Source organism: Neodiprion virginianus, chromosome 7 (assembly GCF_021901495.1).
Source record: "Neodiprion virginianus isolate iyNeoVirg1 chromosome 7, iyNeoVirg1.1, whole genome shotgun sequence".
Lineage (NCBI taxonomy): Eukaryota > Metazoa > Arthropoda > Insecta > Hymenoptera > Diprionidae > Neodiprion > Neodiprion virginianus.
The window spans coordinates 19,849,855-19,873,078 of record NC_060883.1 but is presented as its reverse complement, the minus strand read 5'-3'; the positions used below and the strand labels follow the sequence as shown (position 1 = coordinate 19,873,078).

The window sequence follows — 23,224 nt, the reverse complement described above, 5'->3', positions numbered from 1 at the left end:
ACTTAATGAATTTGTGACAGTATACCTTCTCCAAAGTGGATACTTTCATCGTATTTCCCATAGGCTGCCCTTTTTCCGCTATTTAATGCCCGGCTAGGTGAAGTTGGATTAGCTAGGTTACAATCGAAGCTTGGGTTAGCTAGGTTACAATCGAAGCGCACGCGTCCAAGCACGCCGAAGACACGAGCAGAAAATTGCGAGTAGTAAATTTTCTAGTAAAAAATAATCGATTTTCAATTGAATCGATTGTTTTTGCGTGATTAATCGAGTACAATCGATTATTTTTCAAACTCGATTAATCGATTGACTCGATCGATTATTTTTCTTTACAATTGGTTTTTGTTTTTACTCCCATGAACGATGCAATACAACATCAATTTATACGATTTATGTGATTAAAATATCAATTATTATCATTGTCTTACGTACTAAGTAACTATTTTATATAATAAATGAAAGATAAATGTATATTTTCACCTGGAATTGAAAAATATTATGCATGAAATCATGAAATTATAAATTATTAAAAAATTATTCCGCTATTAAGACTACATACTGAAGTGTTCGAAATTTTTCACCTTGTAAAAAAAATAAAAAACAATCGATTATTCGATTCATTTTTACCAATTCAATCGATTCATGTTCGATTCTTTTTTTTTTTTGGACTCGATTAATCGATGCATCGATTATTTTTAGTTCAGTGGCCATCGCTAGTCGCGAGAAACAATTGATCTTCGATTATAATCGATTATTTTCATCACTTGATTAATCGATTATTATTCATGACAATAGAAATCGAATTTTTAGCGTAAATGGTGGCGGCCATACTCATTTGAATTGTAAAATAATTCACGAAATTCATTTCATAATTGAATTAATCATTCAAGTCGTTCGTAATAATAATATATATCAAAGGTGACTAGATTATGTCAAATTTACGCTTTGACTGAATGCAACTAAACGAAGCCGATCAAAGGCGACTGAGACCATAATAGAGAAACTCACAAAAAATTATCGAAATGATCGCACAATCAGATATATTCTTGGTCAATTTAATCGATTATGAACGATTATTGTTTGATCATTAAGCAAACAATGCATCGATTGTTTTTGGCAAAATACCCGTTGGTAGGATTTTCACGGGCAGCAAAATTTTGTCATAATATTTTGCTTGCCCAATAGATAATAGCAGACAATGGTACCGGCAATAAAATATGACATTCACACTCGTTGTCAATGCGCACGAAATGGTACTTCCCTGCTTTAATGGCATTCCTATTGCTAAACTAGAGCCAAACTATAGAGGAAAGTCTGAAAATTTTTATTAAAATAATAATAAATAATAATAATACATCGTCTACTACTTTATACTCATTCGGTGTCTTCAAAATAAAGTACAAATATATAGGTATTCCTCTCCATTTTCGCCATCGTTTAAATTCCACTGATATGGACCCCTAATTATAGGCAATTCAGGGCACAATTCCACTCTGATTGTGAGTAGCTCCGAGTTTCGGATTAAAAAGTGTTTTTTTTTTGTCAAGTGCTCTTAATTTATCCTCAGCCTCAGAATGGAATATTTTTATGTTATCGTGAGTTTTTATCGGATGACGCAAACAGGGTCGTAGAGTATCAGTAGTACGTTCTGATTGAGAATCGCGAACGTTGACCTGATAAAAGTATTCTTGGAGTTGGGTCAAGAGGAACACGTGAACTCAGATTATGATATTCTAAGTTTTATGATTGGGGATATCTGTGAATTGCAATTCAAACTATGACTGATACCAAGAACACTTTGCAGTGACAAACAGTTTTACAGTTTACGAACAGAACTTGCCGTGGTAGCAGATATTATTGCGATTAGAATAATCCTGCATGAAATCTAATATATATTTTATATTAAGATAGTGTTAAATTCTACGCGCAGTATATTATATACTTGGGTTGAAAATGGATTTTGCAAACAAAGTCGCACTGATTACCGGAGGTGCAGGTGGAATCGGCTTTCAATCTGCTAAAGAACTTTTGCGTAATGGACTCAAAGTACGTATATCGTCATTCTTGTAACAATTCATTGTCCCTATTTCTCTATCCATTCATAATCGTAATAATATATTGTACCTGAAATCTGCAAATCGTCCTCGCATTTTATACTTTAGTCCCATTCTTTTTTTTTTACGCTCCAATCCAACGATTCTAATCGTTGAAATTTTTGACAAATGTTTCATTTCTTACAATGTGTGTTGCCTAACGTATAGCACGTGGCCATTCTCGATCTGGCGTCATCTCCAGGTGAGGAATTGGCTGATAAATTAAACGCAGAATTTGGCAAAGGACGGGCAATCTTCGTCAGCTGTGACGTTACGAAAGCCAACGAACTCGAAGGTGAGGCCACGTAGTTTATCACGCTGGAATCACGTGGAATTAAAGTGTTTAGAGAATTATTTGTAAAGAGATTCGATTGAAATATGGAGGAATATTTCTTAACTTGAGTAATTACAGACACTTCGATAACTACTCACTTCATCGAAATTTCATTCCAGCCGCATTCGCCAAGACCGTAAACGAATTCGGTGGACTCGACATAGTGATCAACAACGCTGGTATACTGAACGAATCAAAATGGGAATTGACGATCGACATAAATCTAGTGAGTATTGAATTCTGTTACGTATTTCGTAACGTCCAACTCGACTATTCTTCAAGCAAATGGGCCATCCATATTAGTCGCAGTTTGCAGTAAGTTATGTAATTTTAATTAATATCTAAATATATATTTCTTATTTAAATCATTTTCATTCCTTATTTGGTTTTCTACGTAAAGTATGATGTTTGGAACTAGAAAATACAGTTTCTATTTTTCATATTCTAGTTTTTTCAGTCCTATTTTTTAATTTTACATACATATCTATCTGAGCTCTAGAAATAACCTAATTACTGGCTCAGGATCGAAGCATGATCGTTCGCTTTTTGATCCTCTCAGATCGCAGTCGTGAGGGGAACGATGCTGGCTTTGCAATACATGGGAAAGGACAAGGGAGGCAAGGGTGGCGTTATTGTGAACACCTCTTCAACATACGGTGTCGATCCTGTCGCCTGGTCGCCAGCTTACGCCGCGGCCAAAGCCGGTGTCGTAGGCCTGAGTCGATCTTACGGAGTAAGATTCAAATGAATTAAGTGTAACAGTTATCGACACCTTCAGACCCAATTATTAATCATTTTATTCTCCAAAATTATAAATTTACGTCACAAATTATAAATATCTCGATGCCTGAAACCAATTGCTAGATATATGTTTAAACATTACAAATTTATTTTTTCGTAATTTTATGTATCAGAAAAGGTCAATCATTGGGAAAGGGCCCGGAATACACCGGGACAATCCCTTGAAACTTTAAAATCAATTGCGCACGCACCAAATGATTTGTTCTCATTGGTCGGCGAAATCTTCGCGCAGCGATATTCTTGTCTGCGATGCAGGCGGGCCAACGTACAGAAAATGTGTACGTTTGAATTTTCAAAAAGCATAAGCATTAAATTCCGACCGTTCTTTGAAGAGTCAACTTTCCGACCCAGTAACAAATGTCTCAAAACCTTTCCGAGTCACTGCCTCAATTATTTGAGATTCTAACCTCGAAAATTCGTATCAACTGCATCTTCGCCAGAAGCAAAGTTGACAGCTGAAAACTCGGAATGGCCAGCCTGCACGAATAGCCGATAAAACTCGCGCATGCGCGGTTTATTTTTAAGTTTCAAGAGATTGTTCCGATATGGTAAGAAAGGTTTACCTTTCCGAAGCTATATGTCTTAACTCAAACCGTTGTTTACTGTTCTTGCAGCTATCATATCACTATGATAAGACGGGCGTTAGGGTCATCACAATGTGTCCTTCGTTCACAGAGACTCAGTTATTGATCGAGGCTGATGATAGCCGTCTGTTATTATTCGAAGACGCGAAAGCTGCTCTGAACGAAATCAACAACGGCCTAATGCAAAAGTTAGTATGCACAACAGCGATGTAAGCGATACGAACAAGATGTTTTGATCCTTGTCATCTTACATCATATGTATTACAAAGGGACCGTTCGTAAACTATGTTAACATTTTTAAGCTTTTTTGACAACCGCGAAAACAACTCTAACGTTCTCGAAGAAGGTTTTATCTTGAAATACAAGTGAGACGAAAAATACAACAAAATTAGAAAAATGAATAAACGTTACGCAAGATTGCAAACTGTGACGTTTCACGCCGATGAGATTAACAGGTTTCGTTTTCACACTTCTTATTTTTTTCCTCAGGCCAGAGAACGTTGCAAAGGCGTTCGTGTATGTTATTCGAAATGGAAAGAGTGGCAGTATCTGGCTCGCCGAGGGTGGAGATCCGGTTCGTGAATTTACACCGAGAAGCATCTTCGACAAAGCAGCACTGATTTAATATTTCTACGTACCATCCATGCGAGGAAATCTGTTTTTGTTTTTTTTTTTTTTACCATGACCATCACCTGTTAATGTTTTATTGCTGTACAATTTTTACCATAAGCTATCGGCAATTGCCAGACTTTTGAAACACATACCGATATACGTATATTATTGAGAGTGAAATGTAAAATTTTCATAATACTGTGTAATGGTTAAATATATTTTCAAGCTACTTTGTATCTACTTTTACGAATTAATGAACATGATTTTTGACTGACTATTAGCTATTCGTTTTCCTTGAAATCGAAGGTTACGATAACCTTGCTTTGTCTATCTTCACGTTTCTATAAGGGTATGATGCTATTGTTAAACGGATTCATCTGAGGAGCTTGATGATAATGTATCCGTGGTATCAGAAGAAAATCCGAAACTAATCACAGTTCTAGACTGTTTCATACCAGGCCTAGCACAGGTTTTGGAATTTTGTAATTCTCTTGGACAAGGTCAAAAAAGCATCATGAAGCATCTCGTTCTCATAGTATATCGAAATTACATTCGTAGGACTAACAATCTAAGAGAAATTTAAAAAATGTGTCGATGTTTATTAGCGTCGTCAAGCAATGCGATAAAATATCGAAATTGAATAGCTATTTTGGTACGTCAGATAGAAAACGATTGATTTTTCGTCTGTGATCGCGTCTCACGTTCTTTATTAATCTGCGTTCTGATAAATATCAAATGATTTATTTGCTTTATTTTAAACCTTGACTACTTTTCATCTTGAAGAAGAGTTACGAAGTATAATCCTACCATGACCTAACTGTAACAAAAATCTTCATGTGGAATTGCAGTGGTGGTGCTTATTTGGGGGTCGGGAAAATTTTCATTTGAATTTTCATTTTGTGGCTCTGTTCCAAAGAAACTTGACATAGTTGTTTGTTATAATGATAGGAATGAACCTAGAAATTTTCAAAATTTCATTATAATTTTATGATATATTTCTTTTAATATATATAAGCTTAATAGCATCACTTTTCCTAAGCTTATATGTAAGGGAAGAATAATTATAAAAATTTGAAATTTTCAGGGCTTGTCCCTACCATTATAAGCAACAACTCTGCCAACTTTCGAATCGGTTTCTTAATTTATACGGCAGTCATACAAAAAATAATAACTTATCATAAAAACTACATGTATTTTACATTTAAAACTTTCGAAGCTTAGAAGCACGTGTTTCAGTTGAAGTAGAAGCTTGAAACCTTGCACATATTTTTTTTTAATGATTTGGAAGAGATCTGGGGAAAGGGGGGGGGGGGGGGGGGGTTCGAATGAAAATTGTTCTGACCCCGAAATAAGGATATATTGCATAAACAAACGCGTCATTCTGGTATTTTTAATGCTTCATATCTCATCACATGATAATTCAAGCGATACAGAATGAAATAGTTTTTGAATGTTTGAAAAAATGGTGATTTTTTAGTAAAACTTTTTTTCACGAGCTGCAATATTTAAGTTTTCTTTTTTCCAAGTATAAGAAGCTCATTGGATTTTGACTTCATAACTGTTTGAACATATTCCATAAACCTTGAAGCTTATCCATTGTTATTTCTTGATAAAAAGCATAGCAGTTCAGGAAGTACAGCCGCTGCGAGCTGATACTGAGTGGAAAAAAACGTTTTCCGTTATTGAAAGTGTCCATAAATTACGTAATCGAATTTTTCAAGGTTTTTGACTCCTCTGCTCCCCTTTTGTCATCAAGTGTGTCAACAAAGAGTTGATGGAAACTGTAAATTATAAATAATTCTTCATGACTCGAAACATGAAACGAATAATCGAGCAAATTTCAATCCTTCAGAAATTGTGTGGTAGGCACGAATCGGTGATGCTGGTCAAAGTTTAGACAGACCATTGAATTGACTGGTCGGATTTGAGAACGGTTAAAATTGTGATTGTTCGAAACTCCGAGTGGTTTATCGGACTTTCAAACTTTGGAACTTCGATTCGCGTCGTAATTTAGGTCTTGCATGGTTTATATATTCAATGATAATTTCTGATATCAACACAATGACGGAATGTCAGCAATTCCTGACTGTTCTTTAATAAACACAAAGGTATTTCGATAACAAGCTGCGCAGAAGCGTGTCTCTCGATAACTCGACAGCTTGTCTGAATTACTCGAGAATTTGTTATTGCACTTTTGTCCAAGCAAGACCGCACATACCTCGTAAAAAGAAGTGTTGCTTTGGTACGTATTTCTTGTATTCTTGCACATTATAGGTTTACTCGAATCTTTACTTCCATTTATCCAACGAATATTTGTAGTTTTTCAATAAAATACTTCACAGTCTTATCAGATTTTGAACACAAATATTAATGGGGAACTCAGTAATTGAATCTCTAGCGGTATCGCTACCAAATGCATACAAAATATCGGTTAATTTCCGGGTTACGCTAAAGACGACTGTGAGTCAGAGCGATAATTTTATGAAAGCAATAAGTGTCTTATCGGTCTTTACATTTTCAATTTTGCCAGAGGAGACATGCAGGTAGAAAAGAAAATTGCACTAGTCACAGGGGGAGCCAGAGGAATAGGCTTCGCCTACGCAACGGAACACTTGCGAAACGGAGCTGCGGTAAGTTGTGAAAATAAAGGGGGGCGAACAAATATCACCTCCAATATTAATTAGAGTCATATTTCAATATTCCTCGCTACGATCCGAAAAAATTAAATCGACCAAATACGATTTGGAGAATTCGAAATCTGTCGGTGCACGGATCGAGCGGATATAAAAAGTGGCGGTTGATGAAGATTGTTTCATTTTTCACCCTCCCTCGCGTGCAGCACGTGGCCATCCTGGATTTAGCAACGTCTCCGGGTCTAGAAGCAGCGAATAAATTGAACGTCGAATTCGGCGATGGGCGAGCTATCTTCATCGAATGCGACGTGACGAAGGACATCGAATTCAAAGGTGACGTATCTGCGTCTATTGTAAGATAACTTTGCACGACGGTAAGAATGAAACCGAACGATTTCGTATCCCTTGAAAATTGCCTTTGGCTATAATCCAGATGTTGTAAAATTATATTGAAACGTTGACTTTTCCTCGCGTGATGATTTTCGTAATATATGAAACACGAATTTGGCATCAAATTTCAATTAATCTAAACTCCGTTACGTTTTGGAATCAAGCTGCGTTTGACAACGTGATCGAGGAACTGGGTGGACTCGATATTGTTATAAACAACGCTGGCATAGCGAACGAATCGCAATACGATCTGACGATTAATATTAATCTCGTAAGTACTTCACACTCTGGGCAGTAATTTGTCATTTAACGTCGTATGTGACCGACTCAAATATCCAATTAAACAGCGATACTCGGTTGAATAGTGCGATTTCCGGTGGTACGCGAAAAATGGTTGCAATTTAATCACATTCTTTTCAGACCGCCGTGGTAAGAGGGACGATACTGGGTTTGCAGCACATGGGAAAGGACAAGGGTGGCAAGGGTGGCGTTATAGTCAACACCTCTTCTATCTATGGTCTCGATCCGGAGCCTTGGCTGCCAGTTTATGTAGCCACCAAACACGGGGTTGTCGGCCTGAGTCGATCTTTCGGGGTAAGATTCACCAAAGAAATGTTACATGAACTATTTTACGCACAGAAAGTGAAAATTTTTGGTTTGCGCTTGTTGCAGTCACCGTATCATTACGAAAAGACGGGTGTCAGAGTAATGACGATATGCCCGTCATTCACAAACACAAGATTATTAGCTGAAGTCGGTGACAATCTAAGTCCTTTTGTGGACAAGGAAGCGGCTATGAATGCCGTCAAGGGTCAGTCATTTCAAAAGTAGGTGAAACTTTACTCCGTTCGAATAAATCATAATCAATCACAAGCATGATTGAATACGACTGTTGAATAAAATTTGTATATCAGCACAGAAACGTGTCTTTAGACGACTTAACAGCATGTCTTAGTTACCGAAGAATTAGCAGTCACGCTCAAAAATGAGATCGCGCCAAGTGATTTTCGACATTTTTCCATTCTCAGGCCGGAGAACGTTGGCAAGGCTTTGGTGGATATAATATCAAGAGGAAACAGCGGCAGTGTATGGATTTCGGAGGCCGGAGAGCCGGTAGTGGAGATTTTCATCCCTGACCGTTTCACCCTCGTGGCCTCGTCGAGGAAGCAGCCTTGACTCGTGTTTTCGTTCGACGCGTGAAGTAAAAACCTGCGTTACTCTTGCGCGTCTTTATTGTACCGTTGCACATTATAGTTTGACTTAAATTTTTGCTGCCAGGTATCTGGAAATGTTCGAGGCTCTTCAATAAATTACTTCACAGTTTCACGAGATATTAAGCAGAGATATTAACCGGGAACTGAGTAATCGCTATAAAATGTATGAAAAATTACGTAGCATCAGTTCGTTCCGGCATGAGGGTAAAGACGATTGTCAAGTGGCGTGCGAATTTTGCGGATGCATACAGCGTCCTATCACTCTTCGTATTTCTCTTGATCCAAGCGCGATGCTTGATATTCAATATTGAGTCCGTGTAGTTCTACGCCGCGTGCTCATCACCATTTCGCACTCGGAGCTCTTTCTCCGTCCCTCTTATCTGTAAGCCTCTTCGTTTCGCCTCTTCACTAATTATGAGCAATCCCTCGCACATACTGTGCACACCTGACTATCGGCCCTGATTCCCAGAACCTCGATCCAGCAATCTTATCTACTTTATGGACTCACTCACGCTTCCTTCTTCTCATCCGACTTAAATCGTAAGGAGCAATATGTTACTTCCACATGGATGGGATTTGAAGCATTTAAAATGTCCTGGGTACAGTATCAATTCATTCCAGCCGTTTCTCTTTGAGAGGTGATAGAAATGTTGTATTTTTATCACGTACAAGAATGGTAATATATCAATTCAGAAGACACCAATCGATGACTATAACTACATGGGTAGGGTACAAAAATGTGAAAGACCAAAAATTCGACGGGAGGAAATCCTGAAAGTCGATCTACCGACACTTAAACACGTTGAAAGACCATAAATACAAAGAGAAGACTTGAAGAAAAATAATAATTGAGAACGCAAAAATGTGTAAATAAATTTGTACCGAAATCTTTTTTTTTTTCTGAGAATGGTCAAGATCACGAAGGCCAAAATATCGAAGCTTTAAAAAGTCGACTTTTCAAGTGACAGATTCGCACCTTTGTCAAAAATTTGCGAATACGAATTTATCGGTAACGACGGACCAAAGACTCGAAGGATCGAAATCGCGAAACCTGCCAAAGACAGAATGGCCAGAATGCCGAAAGGTAGGATGATGTCAGAAGCACATACTTTCTCTGCGACGCTACACGTGTCCGATAAGTTTACGTAAGGAGCCGTCCATTTATTACGTAAGACTATTTTTGCTCATTATTGACCCCCCCCCCCCCCCCTGACCCTCCAGTGAGAAATCGTAAGACTTGGGTAGCCCCTCTCCTGGAAATCTTACGTAAGATTGAATAAATACCGGAAATATTTAAAGTGATCTTAAAAATCGTAATTCTGTCGCATCCATCCTGGCGTCAATGATAACGTTATCGAGAAAACTTATAAGAATCACAGAGGGTAATACATTAAAAGTAATTCTTGCGTGTGGAGCTGATTTCAAATTAAAAATAAAAGAAAAATGTTACGTAAGATGTCTTCGGATTCCCATCGCCCCCAAGTAAGACTAAGTAAGAAATGTTGCCCCCCCCGCCCCCAAAAAACGTCTTACGTAATAAATGGACGGCCCCTTAAGGGGTTAGGTGGGTTTCAAAATTTCAAAAAATCGAATTTTTTTTTTTTGCTTATCTTATAATTGAATATGTTGAGAATATTCCTTTAAAATTTTAAAACGATCCGAGTCATATTCCAAGAGATATAGCCTTTGGATGTTTCACCCATCAGGCTATAACCGAGCGTGACGCAGGTATATGGAGGCAGGTATATCGAGGCAGCTGCTTAGCTATTGTTCGTTTATTTTTGTGATGCGAATACTAGGCTTAGGACTTGCCGGATGTAAAAAATTCTGTGGTTTGATGGATATAAGTTCCTCATTCTTGAATGCATCAACGTACAATTTTTATATTGATAAAATACATGAGTGCGTCATAACTGTTGCCGAATCAATTTTGTTGTCTGCTGCAAATCAAGAAAAAAAATTAACGTGTGATGAAAATAATGTTGAAGATACGACAGATGTTACCGTGCCGGGTGATGGCACGTGGAAAAAACGTGGGTTTGCATCATTATACGGTGTAAGTACGATTATTTACATGTTATTTGAATGTAAATCTTCAATCGCGTTTTTCTCGAAACTACATTTTTGAAATCGGTAGTCACGATTTCTCGAAAACTTATGAACCGATCTCTTTCAAATTTTGCACACTTCTTCAAAATAACATTATCTCGTGCTTGAACGAAGGAATTTTTTTTTTTTTCTATTCCAAGTAATTTTTCAAGGCCATGAAGGGTGCAAATTTTACTCAAAATAAGGGTTTTTTGTTTTCAACGCCGCCAAAAATGTAATTTTTTTTTCCTTCGTCCAAGCACGAGTTTTAAACATCTACTAATAGAAAATTTTTGGTTTTTGCATTTCAGACGAATCTGTCATGAGTTATCCTGACTACGCCGAGAGAACTTTTTTTTGAGGGGTCATAGCAGACGACGTGTCCACGCCTTAATTTTCAATATTTTTCAATGAAAATTTCACAAACTACTTATAAAATATGTATCTTTTATGTGTTAAATTGATGGAATGAAATATTCTGTTGATTAAATAAAAAAAAATTCATAAAAATGTACCTATTTTGAGCTTTTGAAACCCACCTAACCCCTTAAACTATGACAACCGTATTTCAGGCATTCGGCTTTCTGGCCCTTCTGAATTTTGCCGATCGTAATTTTGCTCCTTCTGAACTTTGATCGTCGGCGACCAATTTTTTCGGTTCGGCGGCTGTTCGAAGCATCAGCCGTTCTCAATTTCTAATTTCGTAACTTTCATTTTCCCGTACCTCCACATCCTGTGCTTTGGTCATTCGGAATGCCGACTGTTCTGTAAATATTTATTCGGATCAAAGACCGCTTGATTAAATGAGATTTCGGGAAAACAGTTATTCTACCGGGTGGTTTGTCGAAAATCCCAACTTCGTTGAGCTGATCATTCGTTGTTTTAAAAATCGTGTCTCGAAAATTTCGGATTTTTTTTCCTTGGAGATTTTGACCCCAACCCAACTACATGGCCAATTTATACCAAAGCTGTGGATTCAGTTCTGCATCGATAACGTAATCGAGTGAGGACAAAATTGTTCGTTCGCGATATTTTGTTCACATGCGTACAAAGTTCTCGAACGTTACGCAGGAATTTCTTCGGTACCGGATCTACTCGATTTTTGAAAATCTAGGTGTTACTCGGAAAAATCCGATTTTGAAAATCAAATGGCCGAAAATTTCTAAGGCCCAAGGCTATAGAATTTTCAGCTTTACGGCTCATCCTCCGCCCGCACTGCGTATAGTCTGGTCGAGAAGTGAGTTCACTGAGAAAAATCGTTAGAATGGTCTTAAAAATATGGCGATTGGTGCATTGGATTCAGAATTTAAAATGATGAAACCGGTATTTTTTAATTAATCCGCCATTGAAAGTTTCAATAATTATAAACAAAAAACGAAAAGAAAAAAAGGGAGTCTCCGTTTTATAGCTATAATTTCAAAAATGTAAAATCATTATTTCACTAAGACAATAAAATGACCAAAAAAAAAATTTTTCAAAAATATTCAACTTGTCTGTTTGTTTATAATGAATTTTTAAACAATACACGTTAAAAAATTTTCAGCCAAGCTAATAAACGCAACATATTAATTTAAAAACGACCAAAATTTAAGATTTATGAAAAAAAATTTTTTTCATAACATTAGCCGGATTTTTCCATTTTTGATAACTTTGAAAAATCATTATAAACAAATGAAAAAACTTTTATAAACTTTTACCACTGAATCTTGTTTATTATTTATATAAGAAGAGCTCACAAGAGAAAAAAAATTTATAGACCCATTTTTTAAACTTTCCCAAGTGATTTTATGAAAAGTCAAGTCTACGAAAAATTAGTTAATTAACAATGAAATAACTTAAACGAAAATCGAGTTAAAAATTTTTTTTTGGTAAGACTACATTCTTTCAAATGTCTAGATAACACTATAATTTATTCAAATTTTTAAATTAATATTGAATGTTATAAAAAAATTGTTTCGTGTTGCATGCTTCGCTAGGTGGTGACGCCTAGGCACCGAAACGGCCGCGCGGAGCCCTATTTTCAACGTTAAATTAAAATTATAAATAATAAAGCTAGAATTCCGAGAGTACGGACTTTTCCATCGGAAATTTCCTCCTCTTTTAGGATCTTTTTTCAAAGTTCATTTATCTTTTATATTTTTGAAATTATAGCTATAAAACGGAGACTCCCTTTTTTTCTTTTCGTTTTTTGTTTATAACTATTGAAATTTTTAATGGCGGATTAATTAAAAAATACCGGTTTCATCATTTTAAATTCTGAATCCAATGCACCAATCGCCATATTTTTAAGACCATTCTAACGATTTTTCTCAGTGAACTCACTTCTCGACCAGACTAGTATATTTTAGTGCCAAGCGGAAATTTCCATCCTTCATAACTGTCAAATGAAGCAACTGCGCACTTTCGTACATCCTTCTAAAAAAAAACCGAACCTTTCAAATACACGTGCCATAGTTAGACCTCGACCGGTCGTTCGTTGCGAGAGCAATGAGCAATTCAATATATTAACTAGAACTCAAGTGTCCAGGGTGGGAACGACGTAAATTTTTATTCGGTAGCAGTCAAGTCTCCACAGTCACAGTGGAAGGTGGAAAAGAATTTTAGAGTGATCGGAAAACTGTATATTTTGTAATAATTCTTCAAGTTTATATGCTTCTTCTGATAAAATCTTAAAACAGTAAGAAGAACTGATATTTTTACACCGATTTGCCTCTTGAAAAATATGTTTAACTTCAGCCTTGGAAATTAAGGTCCTGTTAGAGGTTATAGTTGAATCCTATTTTTTTCATCACAGTACTTAATTTCAAGTGTAAGATCTCGTTGGTTCCTTTTCCAAAATTATTTACAGTATAAAAGTTACAATTTTTTAAAGAAAATTTGCCAAGTTCTCAATGCAGCTAACTTGAAGAATTATTTTGACCCGAATCGGCGAAAGATTTCGATCCAAAACCTATTGGACTTTGAAATAAATATACTTTTTTGTATTCAAGAATTTTTTTGAAATTTTTTAACATTCAATTGACAGTGGGAACCGTGTTTCAAAAATTAACACTGGTGTCGAAAGGGTGATCCGGGCCTGTCCATTATTCAATAAACATAACGAGTAGTAATTTATAATGTTGCATATCTTGTCAACAAGTAATTAGACTAATAGCTATTAGACTTATCGATTATGATAACACTGAAGCGTATGCTTAGATAATATCTTTCAATTGAATTGTCCGATTAAAATATAGTTGGAAGCGGAGAGTGAACGCAATCATTTTCTCCCTGGACTTCTAACTTGAAATCCAAGTAAGGAACAAGTAATTTCGAGAACGTACCCGAGGATTTCGATTTAACGCTTGGTTCACATATCTTGACTTTTGGCGCAATTCTTTTCAATATTTTACCGAATATCGCTTTGATCGTAACTTTTCTGGAGAAATTTAACCCCGAACGAACGTCAATTTTGGCAGAGGACATGCAGGTAGAAAAGAAAATTGCACTAGTCACAGGAGGAGCCAGAGGAATAGGCTTCGCCTACGCAACGGAACTCTTGCGAAACGGAGCTGCGGTAAGTTGTGAAAATAAAGGGGAGCGAACGAATATTAGCTCCAATATTAATTAGAGTCATATTTCAATATTCCTCGCTACGATCCGAAAAAATTAAATCGACCAAACACGATTTGGAGAATTCGAAATCTGTCGGTGCACGGATCGAGCGGATATAAAAAGTGGCGGTTGATGAAGATTGTTTCATTTTTCACCCTCCCTCGCGTGCAGCACGTGGCCATCCTGGATTTAGCAACGTCTCCGGGTCTAGAAGCAGCGAATAAATTGAACGTCGAATTCGGCGATGGGCGAGCTATCTTCATCGAATGCGACGTGACGAAGGACATCGAATTCAAAGGTGACGTATCTGCGTCTATTGTAAGATAACTTTGCACGACGGTAAGAATGAAACCGAACGATTTCGCATCCCTTGAAAATTGCCTTTGGCTATAATCCAGATGTTGTAAAATTATATTGAAACGTTGACTTTTCCTCGCGTGATGATTTTCGTAATACATGAAACACGAATTTGGCATCAAATTTCAATTAATCTAAACTCCGTTACGTCTTGGAATCAAGCTGCGTTCGTCAAGGTGATCGAGGAACTGGGTGGACTCGATATTGTTATAAACAACGCTGGCATAGTGAACGAATCGCAATACGATCTGACGATTAATATTAATCTCGTAAGTACTTCACACTCTGGGCAGTAATTTGTCATTTAACGTCGTATGTGACCGACTCAAATATCCAATTAAACAGCGATACTCGGTTGAATAGTGCGATTCCCGGTGGAACGCGAAAAATGGTTGCAATTTAATCACATTCTTTTCAGACCGCCGTGGTAAGAGGGACGATACTGGGTTTGCAGCACATGGGAAAGGACAAGGGTGGCAAGGGTGGCGTTATAGTCAACACCGCTTCTATCTATGGTCTCGACCCGGGGCCTTGGCTGCCAGTTTACGGGGCGACCAAACACGGGGTTGTTGGCTTGAGTCGATCTTTCGGGGTAAGATTCACTACATAAATGTTACATAAAGCTGAACTATTTTATGCATAGCAAGTGAAAATTGTCGGTTTGCGCTTGTTGCAGTTACCGTACCACTACGAAAAGACGGGGGTTAAAGTGCTGGCGATGTGCCCGTCGTTCACGGACACAAAGTTATTAAATGAAATCGGTGACTGTACGGGTCCTTTCGTGGACAAGGAAGCGGCTATGAATGACATCAAGAATCAGTCACTTCAGAAGTAAGTGAAACCTCACTCCGTTCGAAGGAATCGTAATCAATCACAAGCATGATTAAATACGACTGTTGAATAAAATTTGTATATCAGCACAGAAACGTGTCTTTAGACGACTTAACAGCATGTCTTAGTTACCGAAGAATTAGCAGTCACGCTCAAAAATGAGATCGCGCCAAGTGATTCTCGATATTTTTCCATTCTCAGGCCGGAGAACGTTGGCAAGGCGTTGGTGGATATAATATCAAGAGGAAACAGCGGCAGTGTATGGATTTCGGAGGCCGGAGAGCCGGTAGTGGAGATTTTCATCCCTGACCGTTTCACCCTCGTGGCCTCGTCGAGGAAGCAGCCTTGACTCGTGTTTTCGTTCGACGCGTGAAGTAAAAACCTGCGTTACTCTTGCGCGTCTTTATTGTACCGTTGCACATTGTAGTTTGACTCAAATTTTTGCTGTCAGGTATCTGGAAATGTTCAAGGCTCTTCAATAAATTACTTCACAGTTTCACGAGATATTAAGCAGAGATATTAACCGGGAACTGAGTAATCGCTATAAAATGTATGAAAAATTACATAGCATCAGTTCGTTCCGGCATGAGGGTAAAGACGATTGTCAAGTGGCGTGCGAATTTTGCGGATGCATACAGCGTCCTATCACTCTTCGCATTTCTCTTGATCCAAGCGCGATGCTTGATATTCAATATTGAGTCCGTGTAGTTCTACGCCGCGTGCTCATCGCCATTTCGCACTCGGAGCTCTTTCTCCGTCCCTCTTATCTGTAAGCCTCTTCGTTTCGCCTCTTCACTAATTATGAGCAATCCCTCGCACATACTGTGCACACCTGACTATCGGCCCTAATTCCCAGAACCTCGATCCAGCAGTCTTATCTACTTTCTGGACTCACTCACGCTTCCTTCTTCTCATCCGACTTAAATCGTAAGGAGCAATATGTTACTTCTGCATGGACAGGATTTGAAATGTATGAAAAGTCCTGGGTAGTGCGGCATATAGTATCAATTCATACCAGCCATTCCATTTTGAGAGGTGATCGAAATATTGTATTTTCATCATCTAATATATCAATTTATAAGACGCGTATAGATTACCATAACTGGATGTCCAGTTTATACTAGCATTTAAACATAATGAGCAGGCATTTTCAATGTTCCATATCTTATCAAAAAGTAATGCGAGCAATAGCTGATAAAGTTGGAGTGTACGAACACTGCAAATTCGATAATATCTTCACAGCGAATTGCCCGATTAGAACGCAGTTGGAATCGGCGAGTGAAGGCAGTAATTTATTCCCGCAATTTAAAATTATAAAGGTACGTAAAGAACAAGTAACTTTGTAGATGGATTTAAAGGATTCCGGCACGACGCCTTGTTTACAAACTTTTAGCGCGATTCTTGTATCTTCTGAACGTGATATTCATATACAACAGGATTTGACGTTTTACGCGAAAAAAAGGATCATTTTTGTCAGAAGATATGCAGATAAAAAACAAAATTGCACTAGTCACAGGAGGAGCCATAGGAATAGGTTTTGCCTACGGAACGGAACTGTTACGAAATGGAGCTGCGGTAAGTATTGAAAATGCAAAGAAGCTCAGCAGTTTATACCCTTGCAATTTTAGTCACGTGATATAATAATATTGCTCGTTATCGGTCAGCGACAACTCGGTGAAATTAAACTAATTTGCACGTATGTACATACATGACGTCGACAATTTGCAATCCGTCGATGTATAGATAAAGCAGATACGATTGGTCGGTTGGTGACTGTTGTTTAATGTTTCACGTTCCCTGGATCCACGCTTAGCATCTAGCTATCTTGGATTTAGCAACGTCTCCGGGTCAAGAATCGGCGAATAAATTGAACGTCGAATTCGGTGATGGGCGGGCTATCTTCGTTATCTGCGACGTGACGAAGGACAGCGAATTCAAAGGTGATAGAACAGCGTGTAACACTGAAATAAATATTCGCGACTAACGGAATGAAATTGAGTGAGATGAAATCCCTCGGAAATCAAAAGCCAGGGGCACAGACTTTTTCAAGACCCCAGGGGATGCAAAAAGATGAACCATCTTGATGAAACACATTTTAATTCGAGAAGCTGATCACTTGTATTAAAAATAAAACGAACCAATGGTAAAATGTTGAAAAAACCGATGAAGTTGGGTCACTAATAAACTTCTATCGCATCAGTTTCTTAAAATCATTCGCAACTTAGTGCAGCCCCGGAGTCGGTTATTAACATGTAGACTTTCCCTTGTCCAATGAAATTTTCAATACACGAAACACGAATCCGGCAGCAGTTTTCAATGAATATAAAATTTGTTAAATTTTGGAAAGTAGCTGCGTTCGTCGAGGTCATAAAGGAACTAGGTGGACTGGACATAGTGATCAACAACGCTGGTATAGTGAACGAATGGCGATACGACCTGGCGATCGATGTTAATCTGGTATGTAATGTATCTAAAATTCTCTGCAGTATTTTGTTACTCAATGTTAAATTCATTTCGTGATATTCTGTTCAGACCGCCGTTGTAAGAGGTACGATGCTGGGTTTGCAGCACATGGGAAAGGACAAGGGTGGCAAGGGTGGCGTTATTGTCAACACCGCTTCCATCTACGGCCTTGAACCATCACCCTGGTCTCCGGTTTACGCGGCAACGAAACACGGGGTTGTTGGGCTGAGTCGATCTTTCGGGGTAAGATTCGTCACGTAAATGTTGCGCGAACTCCAACAAAAGTTCATGCGCTTGAGGTGAAGACTGTCGTTTCACGCTTGTTGCAGTTACCGTATTATTACGACAAGACGTGTGTCAAAGTTCTGACGATTTGCCCGTCATTCACAGACACAAGGTTCTTAAGGGAAGCCGGTGACTGTCTGGGTCCATTCGTGGACGCTGAAGTGGCTATGAACGACACCAAAAGCCAGTCGATTCAAAAGTAGGCGAAGCTTCACCCTGTCAGAATGAGTATTAGAAGCATTATTGATCGTGACTTTAAGAATAAGACATTTATCGGTGACGTGCGGTGTAAAGGAAGATTGAACCTGCTTTCCTTCATACTTGCCAAAGACTTACTGTTACACACTGTAATTGTTTTCTCAACTGGTATCGCATCCATTGATTTTCGACTTCTTTCACTGCTCAGGCCCGAGGACGTCGCGAAGGCCTTGGTGGACATAATATCAAGAGGACAGAGTGGCGGTGTATGGATTTCGGAGGCCGGAGAACTCGTCTCCGAAGTTTTCATCCCTGACCGTTTCACTCTGACGGCTTCGTCGAGGAAGCAGCAATAATTAATCTATTCACTAAACACCTGCGATGAAGACCTGCGTTTATTCGTACTTTTGGATATTCTTGTTTCACTTCCATTCTCGCTGCCGCGTTTCTCCAAAAATATTAACGGGTGCTTTGAAGAATCCAGCTGCAATGGTTCGGTTCATTTGGGGGGGGGGACGTCAAATTTTTATTCAGTCGAACGCAAGATTTTGATTATCTCTTCATCGTTAGTTTTGTGGGGCTTCTACAAGCGCATCGAATGATATTGAATAACCGAACGATTAAGAGAAAAAAAAACAACGAATACGCGTTACATAAAATAACATAAAATCAATTTTCTCTTTTTGTAAAAAATATATTAAGTCATTCTGTCATCAGATACACGATCTTTTACCCTTCACAGTGTTGCATAATTCGCCAAGCGTTCACAGGTCGAAGGGTATCGTGTAAATTTCGTGTCGATAACGCTTCTGTTCAACAGCAACAATTTCGCTATCTTATATAATTGGCTGATGGTTGTGATACTGTTTAGTATCCGTTAAGTCTTTCTCGTGGTTAGAAAGAATTCTCGACAAAAACTTCCAAAGTGGATATACATTTGTTTAGAAATGGATTTTACCAACAAAGTTGTTCTGCTCACCGGTGGTGCGATGGGTATTGGTTTCGAATATGCCAAAGAACTTCTGCGTAACGGAGTTAAGGTAAGTATTTATTCGGTTCAAGACTTATTGACGAGTTATCACTATCAATCTACTGAATATGGATTTGAACTATTTAACTGCCAAAAATCGCCGAATGGCGTCGTAAGGTGATTCAATGTTTTTGGTTTATCAGGTGAACATTTACTTTTGAAAGTATGTGTTTTGAGTATTTTCAAGGTCAAGGAATCCGATGATGACCATACAAAGATATAATACTTTCCGTGCTTTTATACAATTTTCAGCCCTCGAAATTGAAGAATTTTTTATATGTTTTTATAATTTTCTCAAACGGTGTTATAGAACAAACTATCGCCTACTTTTTTCGGTATGAATTGTTCTTTTGACAAACATTGAATAATAATATTTTTCGTTCCAAGTACACAATTTCAAGTACTAACGAGTAATTTTTCTGATATAAGCTATAGTTATACTGTATAATAAATAACATTGACTCGTTAAGGTTATATTTCACTTTTCCTTTCTCTCTGCACGTGAACATGAACGTAGAAACGAGTTTGTGTAAACAATTTTGTAATTCACAACACATTTCCACTGGTAACAGCATTTGGCCATCCTGGATTTGCCAACTTCGTCAGGAGCAGAGACAGCGGATAAATTGAACGGTGAATTTCGAAATGCGCGTGTAATTTTCATCGTTTGTGACGTTACAAACGACAATGAATTCGAAGGTGAGCAATAACAAACCAACAATGTACACACGGGTTTAAATCTACTAATCGTTACATCTGTCTGTGAAATTTTTTCCAAGCCGCTTTCGCGAGGACTGTCAAGGAGTTCGGTGGACTAGACATCGTGATCAACAACGCTGGCATACTAAATGAAAAAAAATGGAAACTGATGATCGACATCAATGTGGTGAGTGGCTAAAAATTCAATGCCACGTAAAAAGCAACGATCATCAATCAGTCCATGCCTGCTGATCAAGTAACTATTTTCTATCGTTATTCATTCAGACCGCCGTGGTGAAGGGGACGATGCTGGGCCTCCAGTACATGGGCAAGGATCAGGGTGGAAAGGGTGGGATTATCGTAAACACAGCTTCCATATTTGGACTGGATCCAGTCGAATGGTTCCCAATTTATGATGCGACCAAGTTTGCGGTCATTGGCCTGAGTCGATCGTTCGGAGTAAGATTCGCGAAGAACATTTCACCATCCCAATAACCAATGTGAAACAATCAAACGCACTTTCACAATTCGAACATGACAGTGACAGTCGGTGTGGGTAAAAAATCGGAGAAAACAAAAGTCAGAATGGTCAGAATTCCGAACATAAATACATCGAAAACTCGCAATCACGAAAGAACAAAGTGATGACTCTTCACTAAGCCAGAAATAATAGAAATAGAATATAAAAGCATCGAAATTTGAAGTTGTAGAATTTAGAATATACAACTGGTGAAAATTCCGAAAGTCCGTTGGCAGACTGAGGCAAATGCGATTGCTCGCAAACAAAAAAAAAAAAATAACAAATAAAATTTGACGGCTTCGACCGTCTTACGTGTGCTTCCCATCGGAAGCGTAAGATTCCAACATGTAAACATTCATCTGCATACATTCTTACATCGGGTGCTCAAGAGACGAGAACTTTCTATTCACAAATAAATAACCTTCGGATGGATCGTAAAGTAGAATTTTCATCTATTCGAATTCATAAATGTGAACGATCAAGAATCAGAACGGTTAGAACACCGAGTAGTGATCTCGTAGAAGGCTCGGAATATAGAATTGCGGTACATCAGAATCGTCGGAATGAAGAGTCGCAATATATGAGAAGAGTCAGGCACATCGTCGGCCACACTCTAAAGGCCCAACCCAACAACTTCGACTCAAAGTTGTCCGTTTGCATCGCGTTCTTTCTTCTTTGTTAAGCATCGAGTAACGAATTTGTTTGATTCTGTATACAACACATTTTCCAAGTAAAAATAGATCAGTTGGATAGACTCGGAATGTGAAATTCTGGTGGTGAGTCATCCATACGGTTACTTTCGGAATACCGATCTTTATGAATCGTACGATTCTGAATAATGACCCTTCAACATTCTGGATTTTAACTTTTATTTTTATAATATTTGGACATTTGAGAATATGAAACTTTCTACAAATTCATTCTGTGGAATATTGACTCTATACGTTATTAAATTCTGCATCTCTGAATTCTTGGATTAACGTTTTCCGAAGCAAGTGGGTTCGGATAATAAAGTCATCTACTAAATACATTTTGGGTAAGCTGCAACTTTTTATCGGGCACCATTTGGAACTTAAAATTTCTGACAGTATCCGTTCTCTCACATTTCTTATTCGAGTTTATTAAATTCGGAATTCTGGCCATTCTGATTTTCGATTTTTCTGATTTCTTACCCCCGCCAAGCGACAGTCTCATTTTACTTTCCGCTCTCAAACTTTGACGGTGACAAATTTTCTTTCACGTAAAATAATCTGAAATTCTTCTTCCAAGCACCGACTCTGATACCGTTTCAGTTACCCTATCACTACGAGAAAACGGGTGTCACAGTGCTGGCAATGTGTCCCGGAGTTACGGACACAGCTTTGGCTGCGGGGGCTGGTAATGGTTTGGGGTCTTATGTGGATCCGAAATTGGCCATAGATGGATACAGGAAATTTCCATTGCACAAGTTAGTGAAGCTCTGTTTTTTACGATTGACAATCGGACGGATCACCGACAATGAGCGTTTATTGTGCACGCATTCTCACGCGTAAAATTATATCAGTGTCGATGTTTAACTGCGGAGGATCGGATCGCTGATTGATTTGGGAAAAACTTTTCGTTTTTCAGGCCGGAAGTAGTCGGAAAGGCTTTGGTGGAGATCATCCGAAGAGGAAAAAGTGGCAGTGTATGGATTTCGGAGGGTGGAAAACCGGTTACGGAAGTTTTCATTCCCGACAGATTCGAATTGATTGCCTCTTCCAGGAAGTAACGCTAATATTGATATTCGTCGACGAAACTTGATGGGATAACGCCTCTATAGTTTTTTAGATTTTTTTCAACCCGTTTTATGATAAACGATCGAAAATATCATCTTCATCACATTCAATATTTTCATCCATTATGAACAATGTCATCGATAATGTTTTTACAAGGCACATTGTTTGTTTTCTCTGAGCAATTTCTTTCGCTATTATTGCTTTCCAAATTATCGAAATCACTAGTTTCTTTCAAATCTTCAACGATCTCTGTGTTGAAGAATATATCATCAAATTTCGTTTTAATTATCCGTTGAATAGTTTTCTTTACTTACTCCCACTGTTCTAACATTTCAATAGTTATCTTTATTACTAGAAAAATTTATTTTTCTTTGATCTTTATCTCTTTCTTCTTGTATTACAACTAATTGTGATAAAACAGTTTGAACCAAGACTTATTTTCGAAAAATCTATCGCAATCATTGATTCTTTAACACGACATGGAATTTGTTGTACAATAATATAATTAATTTCGTGACCAGACATTTTCGTGTAAAAATATTGTGCCTCTTTTACTAGTTTTAAATAACAATTTCGCAAATTACCATCGCTTTGTTCAAATCTACGCTGCGACAATCAATTTTTTTTTCTGATCTGACTTGCATTGAATAAACTCTTGAATAAACGCTACTTTAAACCGATTATAATTATTAATTCTACCTCTTCGACCATCAATCCAATCCTTTGCTCTACCGCAAAATATGT

The 23,224-nt window shown here is 37.9% G+C and overlaps 2 protein-coding genes across 2 annotated transcripts; both read left to right on the top strand.

The window, feature by feature from the left end:
* The first annotated feature begins 1,786 nt into the window (after positions 1-1,786).
* Positions 1,787-16,025, top strand: LOC124309478 (uncharacterized). Its single transcript, XM_046773144.1, has 19 exons — positions 1,787-2,043; positions 2,259-2,385; positions 2,544-2,650; positions 2,984-3,157; positions 3,840-4,018; positions 6,952-7,051; positions 7,261-7,387; positions 7,609-7,715; positions 7,865-8,038; positions 8,117-8,271; positions 8,473-8,617; positions 8,766-8,862; positions 13,259-13,333; positions 14,205-14,302; positions 14,512-14,638; positions 14,860-14,966; positions 15,116-15,289; positions 15,374-15,528; positions 15,730-16,025. The coding sequence occupies exons 1-19, from the start codon at positions 1,951-1,953 to the stop codon at positions 15,875-15,877; spliced, it is 2,469 nt and encodes an 822-aa protein (XP_046629100.1). The 5' UTR covers positions 1,787-1,950; the 3' UTR covers positions 15,878-16,025.
* Positions 16,026-16,717: 692 nt separating this feature from the next.
* On the top strand, positions 16,718-23,161 carry LOC124309477 (peroxisomal hydratase-dehydrogenase-epimerase-like). Its single transcript, XM_046773143.1, has 13 exons — positions 16,718-16,847; positions 16,965-17,103; positions 17,342-17,468; positions 17,879-17,985; positions 18,061-18,234; positions 18,321-18,475; positions 18,683-18,827; positions 19,356-19,514; positions 20,077-20,203; positions 20,284-20,390; positions 20,489-20,662; positions 22,016-22,170; positions 22,332-23,161. Exons 2-13 carry the CDS (start codon positions 17,011-17,013, stop codon positions 22,471-22,473), a joined length of 1,665 nt encoding a protein of 554 aa, XP_046629099.1. The 5' UTR covers positions 16,718-16,847; positions 16,965-17,010; the 3' UTR covers positions 22,474-23,161.
* Positions 23,162-23,224: the final 63 nt, after the last annotated feature.

Bases quoted from the DNA above. Each gene is read 5' to 3' on its own strand.
- LOC124309478 (XM_046773144.1), top strand. From the start codon at position 1,951: ATGGATTTTGCAAACAAAGTCGCACTGATTACCGGAGGTGCAGGTGGA. The intron at 2,044-2,258 runs GTACGTATATCG...CCTAACGTATAG, and splicing joins TTTTGCGTAATGGACTCAAA to CACGTGGCCATTCTCGATCT. The intron at 8,272-8,472 runs GTAGGTGAAACT...TTCCATTCTCAG, and splicing joins AAGGGTCAGTCATTTCAAAA to GCCGGAGAACGTTGGCAAGG.
- LOC124309477 (XM_046773143.1), top strand. From the start codon at position 17,011: ATGCAGATAAAAAACAAAATTGCACTAGTCACAGGAGGAGCCATAGGA. The intron at 17,986-18,060 runs GTATGTAATGTA...TATTCTGTTCAG, and splicing joins TGGCGATCGATGTTAATCTG to ACCGCCGTTGTAAGAGGTAC. The intron at 19,515-20,076 runs GTAAGTATTTAT...CACTGGTAACAG, and splicing joins TTCTGCGTAACGGAGTTAAG to CATTTGGCCATCCTGGATTT.